Genomic DNA, 13,737 nt, shown 5'->3' with positions numbered 1-13,737 from the left:
TGTTCTGCAGAGCCACGGCTCCATCCGTCCCAAAGCCAGGGAGCGCGTCCACCAGGACCCCGCGAATGGGACCCCCGTGGATGCAGCAGGGCCGGAGGGAGACGTTTCCGCGCGAAGCAGGGGGTGACACCCGAATCATAAAATCAGCAACATCTTCTCCAAATGCTTTTATCAAACCATTTTAAATAAAAATAAACACGATCTCCACGTGGATCCGGGTACAGCCGCATGCCCGGCGCCGCGCCTTCTGCTTCCTCGTGGCTCTCACCCGCCCCGTGGGTCGCCCCGGCCCGACCCACCCCGAGCCTCGCGACGCGCGTCGGGCACACTCGAGACCCGAACGGTCCCCGGGTGGCCTCGGCGTCCAGCGTTCGCGTGACGCGGGAGACCGAGCGCGGCGTGACGCGGGCCACCAGGACGGAGGGGTGTGCGCCGTCTCCCCGCACAGACACACGCGGGAGGGCGGGCCTGGCGGGCCGCGCTGACCACGACCCGCGCCGTCGTTCACCGCGGAGCCCGGGCAGGGCGACGCTGCAGCCCACGAGCTCAAGAGCTTCCAGAGGCAGGTGCTGCGACGTGCGTCGTGGCGGAGACGCGGCCGCCCTGCCGTCCCGGGCCGCGGCCCGCTGCTGCCGGCCAGGGCCGAAGGCGGAACGTGTGTGGGAAGGAAACATAAAAGGCCCCTCTTTCCTCCCCTCCTTCGGCTTCTCCAATGAATTCAACGCACATAACGTAGCTAAAGGCGGCAGAACAGAATACATTTCTCCAAGACCACATTTCCCTGTAAAACCTGCGCCGGGTGGGGATAGGTCCTCTCTCCCGGCCGGGTGGTGCATGTCCAGCTGGACCGCACGGGAAGATGCTTATATACAGTGGATAGTGTGTATAAACCCTGTGCAAATAGTTTATTTTTTTTCTGAATCTTACTCAGTCATTCATAACACACTAGTGCAAAAAATTGTGCATCAAAACTCCTGCACTAGAACAGCTGACTGGGGAGTTTGCCAATGGGCCTGGGAATGGACACCGAAGGGAGCTGTGAGTCCTCAAAGCGTGTCGGGTCTCGGGAAGGACAGTGAAGCGTTGCGGGTGTGTGCGTCTGCCAGAGAGGTGCCTTCTTCAAGAGAGCTTATTTTTTTTTCCAGAGTATTGATATTCATGGGGGTTTAAAAAAAAAGAAAGAAAACTAAAACTAAAACAAAAGACCAGAACAACGTATTGTGGTATATTGTGGTGCTGCCACTTTGCCACCGCACCCGAAGGCCGTATCCACGTGCCCGGAAGATGGCACGGAAAGGCCTCCCAGCCACACAGAAACGCGGGTCCCAGGCGTCGGCCACCAGCTGCGGGCGCACGCGGCGGGCTGCCCGGAGCGCGCCGGGACCCCAGGCAGACGCGGCGAGCCGGCCGGGAATCCGCAGAAGACTCTGGCGCAGGACCGGAGGTTCCCGCCGCCCGACGCCGGCACACGATGGCGCGGTCAGCGCGGCGAAGCCGAGAGGAGGAGGGGGAGGTGGCGTATGGCACCAGAGGACTTGCTGCCCGTCCGTCAGAGGTATGGCTATGAGTCGGTCCTAACGGGGCACTGAGGGCTATACCACCGTACACACTGTGTTCAGAGTCGTGTCAAACCGCACAGCCTTGGCTTCTGTGGGTTTTAAGTTTGTATCATACATGGGGTTTTCAAAGGAAGCTTGTCCATTGCTGTTCTCGTGTCCCGCGTAGCCATTGTATTGAACTTTTGGTCTCGTTCTAAGGGGGAAAGACGGAACACACGGTTAGCACCCAGATTATAGGGACACAGGCACAGCTCCGGGGTCTCAGGGCACCACCTCACTCGCGACTCAGCGGGGTACACACACGAGGGCACAGAGTGACGGGGAAGGGGCCCCTCTAAACATGTTTAGGCCACTTTCTTTTTTAGAGTCAGTGGTTGGGGTGTTGCAGGAGGTTTAAAACACTGAAGCTCTTTCAAAATTATCGGATTCCTGGTAATACTCTCAGAGCCAGAGTCGGGTGGATGTTGGACTAGATATTTGTCACTTTTAAGTTCCATGACCTTGGGGAAGTCACTCCAAGAAAAAAGCAAGACTGCCCGTCAAGACATCGACCCTTCAGGACGGTTCAGATTAAGGAAAAGAGAAGCAGACTTCGGTTCGCCGCATGTAATGTTCACCGAACGCTAGCTCTTTTGTGGCATGACACAGAAACGGCATCGGACTCTTTTTCAAACTATTGGTTACGTTTTCTAATTAAAAGAAACGCCTGTGTGTGACCTAAGGTTAGAGATTGGAGGATCTTTAAAGTAAAAGATATAAATAAAGCTATCTATCTAGTCTGCTTCCCTCTCAACCTTTTCCAGGAGAAATTATGTAAGAAGACTACGCCAAGTATGAAAACGGAACTTTCATGTAAATGCCCACACCAGCAGAAACATCCCTGCGTACTGGATTCGATGATGCTTCTGTTTCAGGGACTTACTAGCAGATTTTCTTAATGGACATTATGCTCACTGAGACAAAGAGAATTCAAACTGTATCAGTTTCAGAGAATTAGGCTTCTGTCCCCAGAAAAGCAGTTTGCAACTGCCCCAAGAATTGGGAAGGTCTTTGACACTGAACTTGAAAATGCTCCAGCATTAAAAGTTAATCAACAATTTCAGCCAAGCGTTAGTGCAGTTGAAAACTGGCTAAAACCCCATGCCACCTTCCAGGTCAGGAGTCACCCCCTGGCACTGCAGGGAAGCCCCACAGAATTGGAGGGGACCCCAGGACCGTGGAGAAGGAGATGTGTACAGAGCAGGTATGTGGGAGTCTGAGTCAGGAGCTTGGCCTTGATTGAGGAGAAAGTCCAAGCAGACAGTAATGAGAGAGCCTCAGAAATGAGTGGGAACAAGCTCTTCACTTGCGAAATGCAGAGCCAATTGGTGAGGGAAACTTGACACCCGTAGAGGGTAAGGAGCCTGTGTAGGGAAAGCTCATAGCTTGGTGTGTTCCCTGGATATCTGGCAGCAACTCAAAAGAAAACGAATTCCTGGCACGCCCAGGTGATGAGGCAGGGCTGGCTTCTGCAGAAATCCCCCAATTCTTCATAGGGCACCAAACCAGAGGACTACAGGAGCCTCCAGACTCAGCAGTCACGGGGCTGAGTGGCTCTCGAGAGCCATGAGGTCAGACAGCCTTCTGTCGCGTTCTAGACACAGCACAGCCTCCTGGGCGAGGAGCCACATCAGGAGCGAGGTAGGCAGAGATGAAACGTCCGCCAGCCCACAGGCGTGGAAACGCAAAGAAGGGATGGATCAAAGTCACAAAACAAGTAAGTGGTACCTCCCTCGCAGAGGCTCCGTGTTCTCAACGCCGTGGGGAAGCATCTGAGGTCGAAAGACCTCGGTGTGATAAATATTGACTATTCCCCAATACTCTGCTGTCTTCAAATTAAGATAGAATCAGGAGAGCTGATTGGTTTACGCAGGTGTACGTACACCTGTGTAGGGTTATCTCCTGAAACGCTCAGAGACATGATGGGGCCAAAGTATAATTTTATCAAGAACCATCAGAGATTCCTTTCATCATTTTTTTTAAGTAAGTACATTACTAACCACAAGAACGTGAAGACGCTACGCAATATGATTTTGAAGTAACATTCTTACTACTTTATATATTTTTAAAAAGCATAAGAAAGTACATATTCAAAACCATTCTCTGATTCATTTAAAAAATTCTTATATCAGTTTTTCTTCTTTTAAACTGGAATTCAATAGAAAAACAGAAATATCTGCATTATATAAATGAACGTTGAACACTTTTAACATACCTTAATCGTATTTTAGGGAATCATAGAGGACTTTTTTTTTTTTTTTTAATCATAGGTAGGGAATGCCACTATTCTAGGTAGTATTTTGGAACACTTTGGCATATGTCATATTCTTCCAGGACATATATTATCCAGATAATGACAAAATGTGTAAGAACTCATAATTCCTCCACAATTTATTTTTGCTTTTCTTGTTGTTGTTTTTGGTGGCGGGGGTGGGGGCATCCACATTAACTCCAAGGAAAGGCCGCTGGAAATGTGCGGCCAGCAAAGCCGGGGACACCGTGTCGCGCAAGCCTCCTTAAGGTCAGCGGGAGTGCGGGTGCGGGTGCGGGTGCAGGGGGTGCGGGGTGCGGGGTGCGGGTGCAGGGGGTGCGGGTGCAGGGGGTGCGGGGTGCGGGGTGCGGGCGCAGGGGGTGCGGGTGCGGGGTGCGGGGTGCGGGCGCAGGGGGTGCGGGGTGCGGGCGCAGGGGGTGCGGGTGCGGGTGCAGGGTGCGGGGTCTGCAGACGCGCAGGGACAGCGAGCCGCGCCCCCGCCCCGCCCCGCCCCGGCCCCCGCGCAGGGTCCCGCCGCGGTACCTGTGTTTGTAGAGGTAAAACGCAAACCCCGACAAGATGAGAGCGAAGAACGGGACGACGATGGCGGCGGCCACAGACCCGCTGCTCGTGCCCTGGGGCTGGTTCGGGGCGTCCTGCTCCGAGCCCGGGGGGTCTGGAAGACAAGAGGAGGCGGCGGTTGCAGGCACCGCACGCACAGTGACACGCAGCACGCGGGGGCTTCGCGAGTGCGTCCGGCTCGGCGGCAGGAGTCGCGACTCCCCAAGCCGGCGCCCTCTCCGCAGGCCGGTCCCATCGGGCTAACGGTCAGGGGACAGGAAACTCCCCCTTAGCGACGTCAGGGTGCTGTAGAGGACTTGGACAGGGGGACTGGGAGGGGGCGAAGGGGGGCGCACACCGGGACCTGGACCAGCAGGTGCGCGAAGCCCCCGCGGCGCCGAGCACAGGCAGACGGGCAAGCGCCGGCCCTTCTCTCCCGTCCCGGACCGAGTCCGCCCGACAGACGCCGCGGAGATCACGTCCACGCCCCGGGTCTCTGCCCGCGGCATCTCGTCTCCGCACGCGCGGACGGCGGTGCGGCCGCCTCTACTGGAGCTGGGCGACAAGACCACAGCTCAGTGTCCCCGGGCAGGCTCCCCCGAGGACACGACCGTGATAAACATGACTTCTGTTCCTTAGAACGGAAGGCAGAGGTCAGCACCGCGGCCGTCCCGGAGAGGACCTGGTCGTGCATCTATAATCCGTGTCTACACGGCAGCAGATGCGTGCGCGACCCGGAGACGCATGCGAACTTCGAAAATTCAAGTTAGAAAACACTGATTAAGCAACTATTGCCAAATAAAAAGGTTTGTTCTAAAGAGCTCACTCATAAGCTCAATTTTGAAATGTGTGTGGCTTAATCGCGCGGCTCACTCAGTGCGCGTGTGTCGGGGATCCTGACCGGGGCCTCCGATTGCGGCAGGATCGCTCCAAGCAAGCGGAGCGCGGCTTGGAAGCATCCGTCGGGAATTTACGGACTGTTCAGTAAAAGAGAAGTTTTCATTCTTTTCTTTTTTTTACCCACAAACCATAATTGTAAATAAACCATCAAATATTACACACATCTAAGTAGGTTTTTACATAAACATTCTCATTTTCACCTTGAAACATGACAATAGTATGATGTCATTCCCTCAGCAGACGTGGGGACCTGCTACTACCTGCCGTCTTGGGGTTTCTGCTGCATTTCTTATATACTTTATCACTGATGTTGGGTCTGTGTATCTTAACTGTATTTCTCTGAGCTCCTGCCTTCTCAGCGGCTGTGAATGAGACGTGATGTTTCACTCTCGGATGCGCCCACCACCCGCCGTGGAGGGGAGCCTCTTCCACCAGATACTGCTTCTCTCTAAATCTCATATCCCATTGGATGTAGCCTGGGCCCTAGTCAGGGTGGCGGAGCACCCGAGGTGGCCGGGAAGCCAGCCCATGGCTGTGGTGCTGGACAGGCTGGAGCACACCACCAAGTGCCGCGGTGACGGGTCCAGCAGCAGCAGGCAGAGGCTCAGGACCAGGGTGAGGCCATCCTGCACAGGGAGCTGAGGTTTACCCTCAGGTGGCAGCAAGTCCACTAATTCCCTGTGATATTTAAGTGTCAGGACACTTCCCCTGCCTGGCACGCAGCCCAAGTTCACAGCCCAACACACGGGGACCTGTGTGTTCTAGAACGGAAGCCCCCATATGTGTACTGGGGAGCCTGGGGCTCACTTTCTGCTTGAATCCCCAGCACCTACAAGAGGACTCCAGACACAGGAGCTGCTCACTCGGGGCCTGTCAAGTGGAAACGGGGCTTATGGTACTTGGGCCCCCAATGGTACTTGAACAAAGCTACCACCCAGCATTCTCTAGGCTGCTGGCATTCCGTGGATCTCTCTGCCTCCTTCTCATGAACGTGTGCTCTGCTTAAATGAACCAAAGTGATTATTATTGTTCGCAGACAAGACTATCGATTTTCACCATCATGGGTATCGGAATTCTCATCATGGATATCCCACAAGAGACTGTGCATCACAACACAGCCATAAAAGAAGGTCTTTGAAACTGTACAGCGAAGCGTCCTTCTACTCTGGAGTTATTGTGCCGTCCGGAGTTGCTGTTAATGTCAGTTATCCACCCCTGCTTCCGTAATCTAATACATGCACATGATATTAATTAAAACAGCACAAAAATACATAAACAAAGAACATACAGGACAACGGAAATAAAGGGTGACTCTCTGCCCTGCGTGCTGGTCTTCCTCTTAAGGTTAACTATGTTTGATGCCCTTCCAGCAACGTGCTATTAATATATATGTTTGTTTCTCTTCCCTAAAAAATAAGAACACTAGATACATTGTTTTGTATTTGGCTTTTTAAACGTAACCATATATCTTTGAAATTTTTCTCAGTACATATGAATTAGATTTATTTTTTCAGATGTATAGTGTTTTATTAATGGGATATGCCAGATTTTTTTTTCAGCCAGTCAACCTTTGAAGGACATTTAGGCCATTTCTCATATTTTTCTAATGCTGCAATGAAATCTTTTTTTTTTTCCCCCTAGAGCGATACATCCGTAGGAGTTGAAACATACAGGATAGATTCTACCAAGTAGAGTCATTGCCTAAAAGAATCTGTACCTGCCATGTTGTTACACCGTACCCCCTAAAGCTGTGATCCGACCTCACTTCAACCGTTCCGTTATGAGGCTAGCACGGAAACACCAGAACAAGGATAGAACGCCCCTTCCCTGCTCTCCCCTTCCCCTCCTCCCTCGGGCCTCCTCTTCACACTCTCAGCGCGACTGCTGCTCCCATGAGTCCCACGCCGTGGGTCCTTCCTTTTTCACTGACCTTCCTCTGCTTAGGGATGGAGAGGGGCATCTCTTCCTGTTTTAAGCTAGTCCACTCAGGTTTTTATTAACATCATTAATGAAAGAAATTCATATACTGTTGATAATTCACCGAAGATATACATAAATCCATGGGTGCAGCAAGAGGATGTGACGTGTGTGTGTGTGTACACGAGTGGGTACCGACGCGAGCGTGGAATATTACTCGGCTATAAAAAAGAAGGAGTTGCTGCCATTCGTGACAGCATGGGTGGACCCAGAGGGTGTGATGCCGAGTGAAGTAAGTCAGACAGAGAAAGACCAACGCCAGATGATTTCACTTCCATGTGCAGCCTAAAACACACGGAAAGCAAACAGACACACTGAGAACAGCCACAGCTGCCGGAAGGGAGGTGGCTGGGGGATGGCGGAAGCAGACAGAGAGGATGAAGAGGGACAGACCTCCGGTCATAAAACAAGTAAGTCACAGCGATGAAAAGCAGAGCATGGAGAATATGGTGACTAATATTGTGATAATGTCGTCTTGGGGCTACATTTATCGTGGTGAGCACCGAGTAATGAACAAGCTTGTGGAAACACTGTGAAACTAATGTAACATTGTGTGTCCATTCTACCTCAATAATAAATACAAACATACATAAAAATAATAATAATAAGGCATATATATCTTCCAAAATTTTGGGTCTATTCACACGGTGTTACAATGATCACTATGGTTGAATTCAAGAACACCGCTGTTCCCCCTAAAAGAAACCCAGTGTCCCTTGGTAGGCATTCCTCACCCTCCCACCTCCAGCTCCCAGCAACCACTGGAGCTGCTGTCTCCTGAGATCTGCCTTTTTCTTCACATAAATGGAATCATACAGTATGTGGGTTTTTCTCTGTGAGTGGTTGCTCCTACTGAGTAGAAGGTCTTTAAGAGTATATAGGGCTGTATGGACACACTGTTTTCTCTTCACCTGCTCATCAGCTGACGGGTATCTGGGTGGTTCCCCGGTGTAGCCCACTAGGAATAATGCTGCTATGTGCCTGGTGTCCATGTTTTCGTGTGAACACATTCTCACACGTGTTCTGTTGGCCATACATGAGTGGAGCGGCGGCACCACATGCTAATTCCATGATCAACTGTTTGACAAGCAGCCAAGACTGTTTCCCACGGTGGCTGGACCACTGGTGCATGCCGTCCGGGAGGTACGGGGGTCCTAATCTCTCCGCACTCTGGCCACGCTTGTCTGTTTGCTCATTGGCATCCTGGTGCTGCTGGGGGAGGGGCGCGTCTCACTGTGGTTTGATTTATGTTCCCCGAAGGACTCGTGATGTTGAGCATCTTTTCAGGTGCTTATCGATCATTCATAGGTGTTTGGAGACATGCCAACTCAAATCCTTTGCCAATTTTTTAGTTAGGTTATTTGTGTCTGTTATTGAACCAGATGAGCCCTTTATATGTTCTGGATACAAGTCCATACTTTGCACTGCTTTTCTTCCATTCTGTATGTGTGTGTGTGTGTGTGTGTGTGTGTGTGTGTGTGTGTGTGAGTGTGCACCTGGAGTTGTGGTTGGAACAATTCGGCTTACCTGGGGAAGCCAGCCTATCGTTTGGTCTCTTACACCTGTTTTTGCTTCGGAGTGTCCTTTCTACCCAACTTGGTTGGTGTCCACTTATTACAAATCTCTTTCTTCCCATTTATCTACTGACTGGAGACAATGAAGACGTTTATTTTTATCCATAAAAAGCGTTTAGCCACATCTGAGATGAATGGTCGCTGGTCTGAGATGAATGGTCGCTGGTGAAGCATACAGAAACATCAACTTTTCTAATTAGCTGAAGGGCAGACTTTCTTGTGATTAAAATGATCCGCGAGGTAAACTGCTTTTCCTGACAACAAACTGCTCATCACATGGGATAGAGATTACTTGTTAAAGCAAGCCGTTGTTTTGTGAGATTAGGAAGAAAGGGTGCCGGGCAAGGGTGTCTGTGACGGCCCAGTGAGAGTGAGCCCAGCCTCCACGGACGAGTGAACCCAGACAGCCACGGGGTACCTCGTACAGCTCACCGGGGCGTCCTTCTGCCGAATTACTAGAGCGTGCGCCCAGGGAGAAAGGGGGACAGAGAACTGCAGGGATTTGGCTCCGAGCAAGAGAGAATTTTACTCGTCATTAGTGTTGGTCCAGTGCATTCATTCTATTTCATTGCCTCAAAATAACGTAACCCAGTTTAAAGTGCCGTCCCCACCATGGCTGACTTATGATTTAAAGCTCTTTACTTAGAAGCACTGCCTTTGGAACGGTGGAATTCGAGTATTTTACGATTATTCTTTTTTGGTCAAGAATTTTTTTATTTTTTAATTTTTTGTAACTTTAAATCCAATTAGCCAACATAGAGTGCATCATTAGTTTCAGATGTGGTGTTTAGTGATTCATCAGTTGCCTATGACAAGTAGTACTCATCACGTCACGTTTTTTTCTACAGAGTAATGTACAGGTTAGGATGCCTTTCCTTTGGGATTGCTCCATATCGTGATAGAAGTCTTACAAAATGAGTAACCGATGACAGCCGCCACAGGATATTACACTCACGTGCCTCTGAAAGGCAGCTCAGGTATCAAAGCCTGTAGGGGCAAACAAGTAAAGCGGTCTACACTGGTCAGAGAGACGTGTGCGAGTCTTCCTACAGAAGGCATTTTCTCATCCCTGTCAGCAGGGACAACAGGGACTTCTGTGAGGGAAGAAGTCCAGACAGCACAAAGCAAAGGCTCACACTGTCTCTTAATCTTGGTGACAAGGCAGAACGGACTTCCCTACTGGGATGTCAGCGGAAGAAGTAGGCCTGAGAAGGCTGCAAGCCATCTTACATTACAGAAGCAGCTGCTGGATGACACAGGAACCTCATCTAGCGATTTCTCTTCAGGCATTGCTCTCTTCGAGAACTAAGGTAAAAATGAAGTTGTAGAGAAAGGTAGAGGGAGGACCCGTCTGTCTATCTATGGTAAACTTCTTTTCTCCTGTAGAGGTCATGGATATCTCTGCACGTCAATACACAGTCCTCACCTCTTAATGAAAAATACGGAATTAAATTTAGCTCCCTACTTAATGGGACATGTTGTGTCAAATTATGTACTTAAGCAACTCTTTGATGATAGAAGAGTGAGATGCACTTTTGATTTTCACGTTCATCTGGTTGAAATCCAAAGGCAGACACGCTCAGTGACAGGTATCATCAAATCACCTGTATCTACTCAAACATCCCTCCAAAATGGAGCAGCCCAGTGGCCATTTCTACTGTTCCCCAGAATAACTGCTTAAAAAGTTTATATTCTAAAAATGAAAAATGGAAAATCGTTGTTGCCATAATACGGATTTTTTTGAAGTTAAAGACTGTTGTGTCGTTTGTTGGCCACTCCTGATTCCTCTGGTACTTTCCTCAGGGCAACGTCATTGGCTTAATTCTTTAACTGAGTTTCTTCGTTGCCTTGTTTTCACACATCTTAACTGTCTCTTTCTCGGGTAAGGGTGTTTATTCCACACGCGGCCTCTTGTTTCCAGACCGGCGTTGCTGGGTTGTGCTGTTCACAGCACTTCTTTCTCCCTCCCCGGAAAGGCCGCTCTCCCCTCCTGCGATTTGCCCATGCGCTTCCCGTTACTTTCCAGCCCCGGCGTGGGAAGACCAAACTGACGATCGATTTCAAACACAGAACGTAAGAGCAGTTACCTTGTCTTTCGAGCCTGAATCTTCCAAAGTCTTTTCCGTGAATATCACCTTGGAAAGTAAATCCCCCTCTTTCCAGTCCTGATGAAACCTGATATGCACGAAAATGAAGAAAACAACATACAGCAAGGATTAATGGCGCGCTCCTCGACCGCCCGGCAGCTGTACCTGTCACGGCGAGACACTACAGTTAGATATTTCTGCCCTCGGTCCCACCTCCCAGGGGTACTGGAGCAGTTAAAACTGGAAAAGACCTACGTGAACCTCAGCTCACATCTACATTCTCAGTATCTCATTTTAACTAGAAATAGTAAAATTTACAACATAGTCATAGGTTACCCATCCTTTGTGCAGGGGACTGTTCGACTGTTACATGAATATAACCCAGATGACATCAAAATCACTTTGTGACCCAGCTCTTGGCCGGTGAACACCACTGAGGCCATATAATGTGTTAGAACACACATGGTTGCCTCGCGGAGAAGGATCTCAATGAGTCTTGGGAAGTCTCTGCATCTAGGAATGAGCTTTTTTTCAGACTTTCAGAGTGGTTACCCGGTGGCTGCGCTCAGACTCCTGCTGGAATGTGCCTTTAAGCACAGGACGTGGGTCTAAGCTCTTGTTCTGTCCCCAGCGGTAACTGCTCATTTGTTTGTCAAGGTTTCTTCCTTCTTAAAACAAAGGGGTAAAAGGACCATGATGTTTGCAAAGCAGAGGGAACAAGGTATTTTCCAAGAGCAGACGCCACCCGGCTCCCCTCGGCAATCCCCTGCTGGTGTCTTCCACGCGCGCGGACAGCAAAGCTCGGCCCCCCGTGCTGAGTGACAGTCCCCACCGAGAGTACTTACATAACCAGCCAGTCCCCAGTTGTCATTTTCAAACTTGCTTACAAAAATATCTGCGGGGCCTTTAATCTGAAAAGCTTTCAGTAGTAAGTGGGCCTCTTCTTTCTTATAAATGCCTATCAAAAAATAAAATAATAATAATAACAGAAATTGTTACTTTTATTCTTAAATTGTTGCTTTAGACCCCCTGTTTCCCTCAAAAGCATTTCCTGTTTAAGGCTTTTCCTAGCTTGGATGGGTACAACCCATTTCATTAGACTCTGCATCTCCATCACCCAGAAATCAAGGTAATACTCATATTCATTTATATTATTATTTTTTTAATCTAGCATTTTTTAAATATTTTATTTACTTATATGACAGAGAGAGAGATCACAAGTAGGCAGAAAGAGAGGGAGAAGCAGGCTCCCCGCTGAAGAGAGAGCCCGATGTGGGGCTCGATCCCAGGACCCTGAGATCATGACCTGAGCCAGAGGCAGAGGCTTAACCCACTGAGCCACCCAGGTGCCCTTAATCTAGCATTTTAAATTCAGATTGCACTCAGTTTTGAGGACAAAGAGATTAAGACCATAAGTATAAATCTTGCTACTTCTGCGGATGAGTGGCAACCCTGAAATGAATAGCGCGGCGGACAAAGTGTGTCGGGCGTGCTTGTGTCACCGGCCGATTCTGGGTCGGAGGGACTCGAAGGTCACAGCTCCAGCCACCTGTGAGGCGGTTGGAGAGAGAGCTTAAGAATGTCGCCCAGAGGGGCGCCTGGGTGGCTCAGTGGGTTAAAGCCGCTGCCTTCGGCTCAGGTCATGATCTCAGGGTCCTGAGATCCAGCCCAGCATTGGGCTCTCTGCTCAGCAGGGAGCCTTCTTCCTCCTCTCTCTGCTGCCTGCCTGCTTGTGGTCTCTGTCTGTCAAATAAATAAATAAAATCTTTAAAAAAAAAAAAGAATGTCACCCGGAGAGGAGAGGTCACGGTGTGGCCCAGGGGGCGGGGAGGGTGTACCGGCAGCCAGAGCGCTGCCCGCCCGTGGAAGGGCACAGATAAATCAGGAAACAAACAAGCAAGCAGTAAATGGATAATAACGCGCCCGAATGTCCTCTCTGCAGAGAAGACAGGTTCAAGGTTCAGGGAGGATCCTGGGTTCGTCTCAGGGAAGAATGGGGGAAGCCGACACGCCATCATTCTTTCTAAAGGTCAAGCCTGCGTCTGTCCAGTGCTGAACGACAGAGCAGGGGCCGTCCGGGGCCTCTTGGCCCTCAGACCCAGGGCCGCCTGGTGGGTAACTCAGGGAAAAGCCCAGCCCTCGTGTACAAAAGGATACATGGTGGTAAGAAGTGACATAAATGAAAAAAATTTTTTTAAAAGACATTTGATGTAGACACAAAGGTGATATGCATCTTAGTGGTTAAGAGTGTCGCCTCAAGATTCAGATTTCTGAAATTCGGTTTCCTGAGTTCACATGGTCCATCTACCGTGTCCCCTTAGGAAGGCCACTAGAGTTTCCTGGGTCTCTCTCTGTTTCTCGTCGCCCAGTTATCAGTAAAGAACGTGACTGATATGGATGCCCATATCAGCGGCTTGAGGTAGGACTGAGGAAGATAATGTATGCAAGTACCCAGGACGGCGTCTGGCATCTGAACCAAAACTGTTGCTGTTTTACTAACAGTGGGATGACCCCTCCCCACCAAAAAAAAAAAGAAAAAGAAAAAGAAAAAAGAAAAGTCTCCTAAGAGGCTGAGAGGCACGTGAGCTGAAGAAAAGGAAACTGTAAGAAGTGTGGAGACAGGCACATCTGGGTATCCACCTCACACCTTTGACTCAGTCTGTCCCGGGCATAATCTAGAGCAATAATGAGATTTTTCTCTACTGGTTTTGTCATCTGCAGAGAGGAGAACACCGACCTACCCGTTACCCAGAGGATCCCAGGAGATGCCACTGGTGCCAAGCCAACGG

The 13,737-nt window shown here is 50.0% G+C and overlaps 1 protein-coding gene across 2 annotated transcripts in view; it reads right to left on the bottom strand.

Moving 5' to 3' along the window:
• Positions 1 to 457: 457 nt before the first annotated feature.
• Positions 458 to 13,737, bottom strand: part of CSMD1 (CUB and Sushi multiple domains 1) — a 1,947,613-nt gene continuing 1,934,333 nt past the window's right edge. For both annotated transcript variants that reach the window (XM_059156007.1, XM_059156008.1), the window contains 4 exons: positions 11,794 to 11,906; positions 10,949 to 11,036; positions 4,393 to 4,525; positions 458 to 1,752 (listed from right to left, as the gene is read on the bottom strand). In XM_059156007.1, the coding sequence (XP_059011990.1) occupies positions 1,593 to 1,752; positions 4,393 to 4,525; positions 10,949 to 11,036; positions 11,794 to 11,906 (494 nt within the window). In that variant the 3' untranslated portion in view covers positions 458 to 1,592. The remainder of the gene's footprint in view (positions 1,753 to 4,392; positions 4,526 to 10,948; positions 11,037 to 11,793; positions 11,907 to 13,737) is intronic.

This window comes from Mustela lutreola, chromosome 18 (assembly GCF_030435805.1).
Source record: "Mustela lutreola isolate mMusLut2 chromosome 18, mMusLut2.pri, whole genome shotgun sequence".
In the NCBI taxonomy this organism is placed as follows: domain Eukaryota; kingdom Metazoa; phylum Chordata; class Mammalia; order Carnivora; family Mustelidae; genus Mustela; species Mustela lutreola.
The sequence above is the reverse complement of the archived record's forward strand: the minus strand, read 5'-3'. Positions and strand labels throughout refer to the sequence as shown.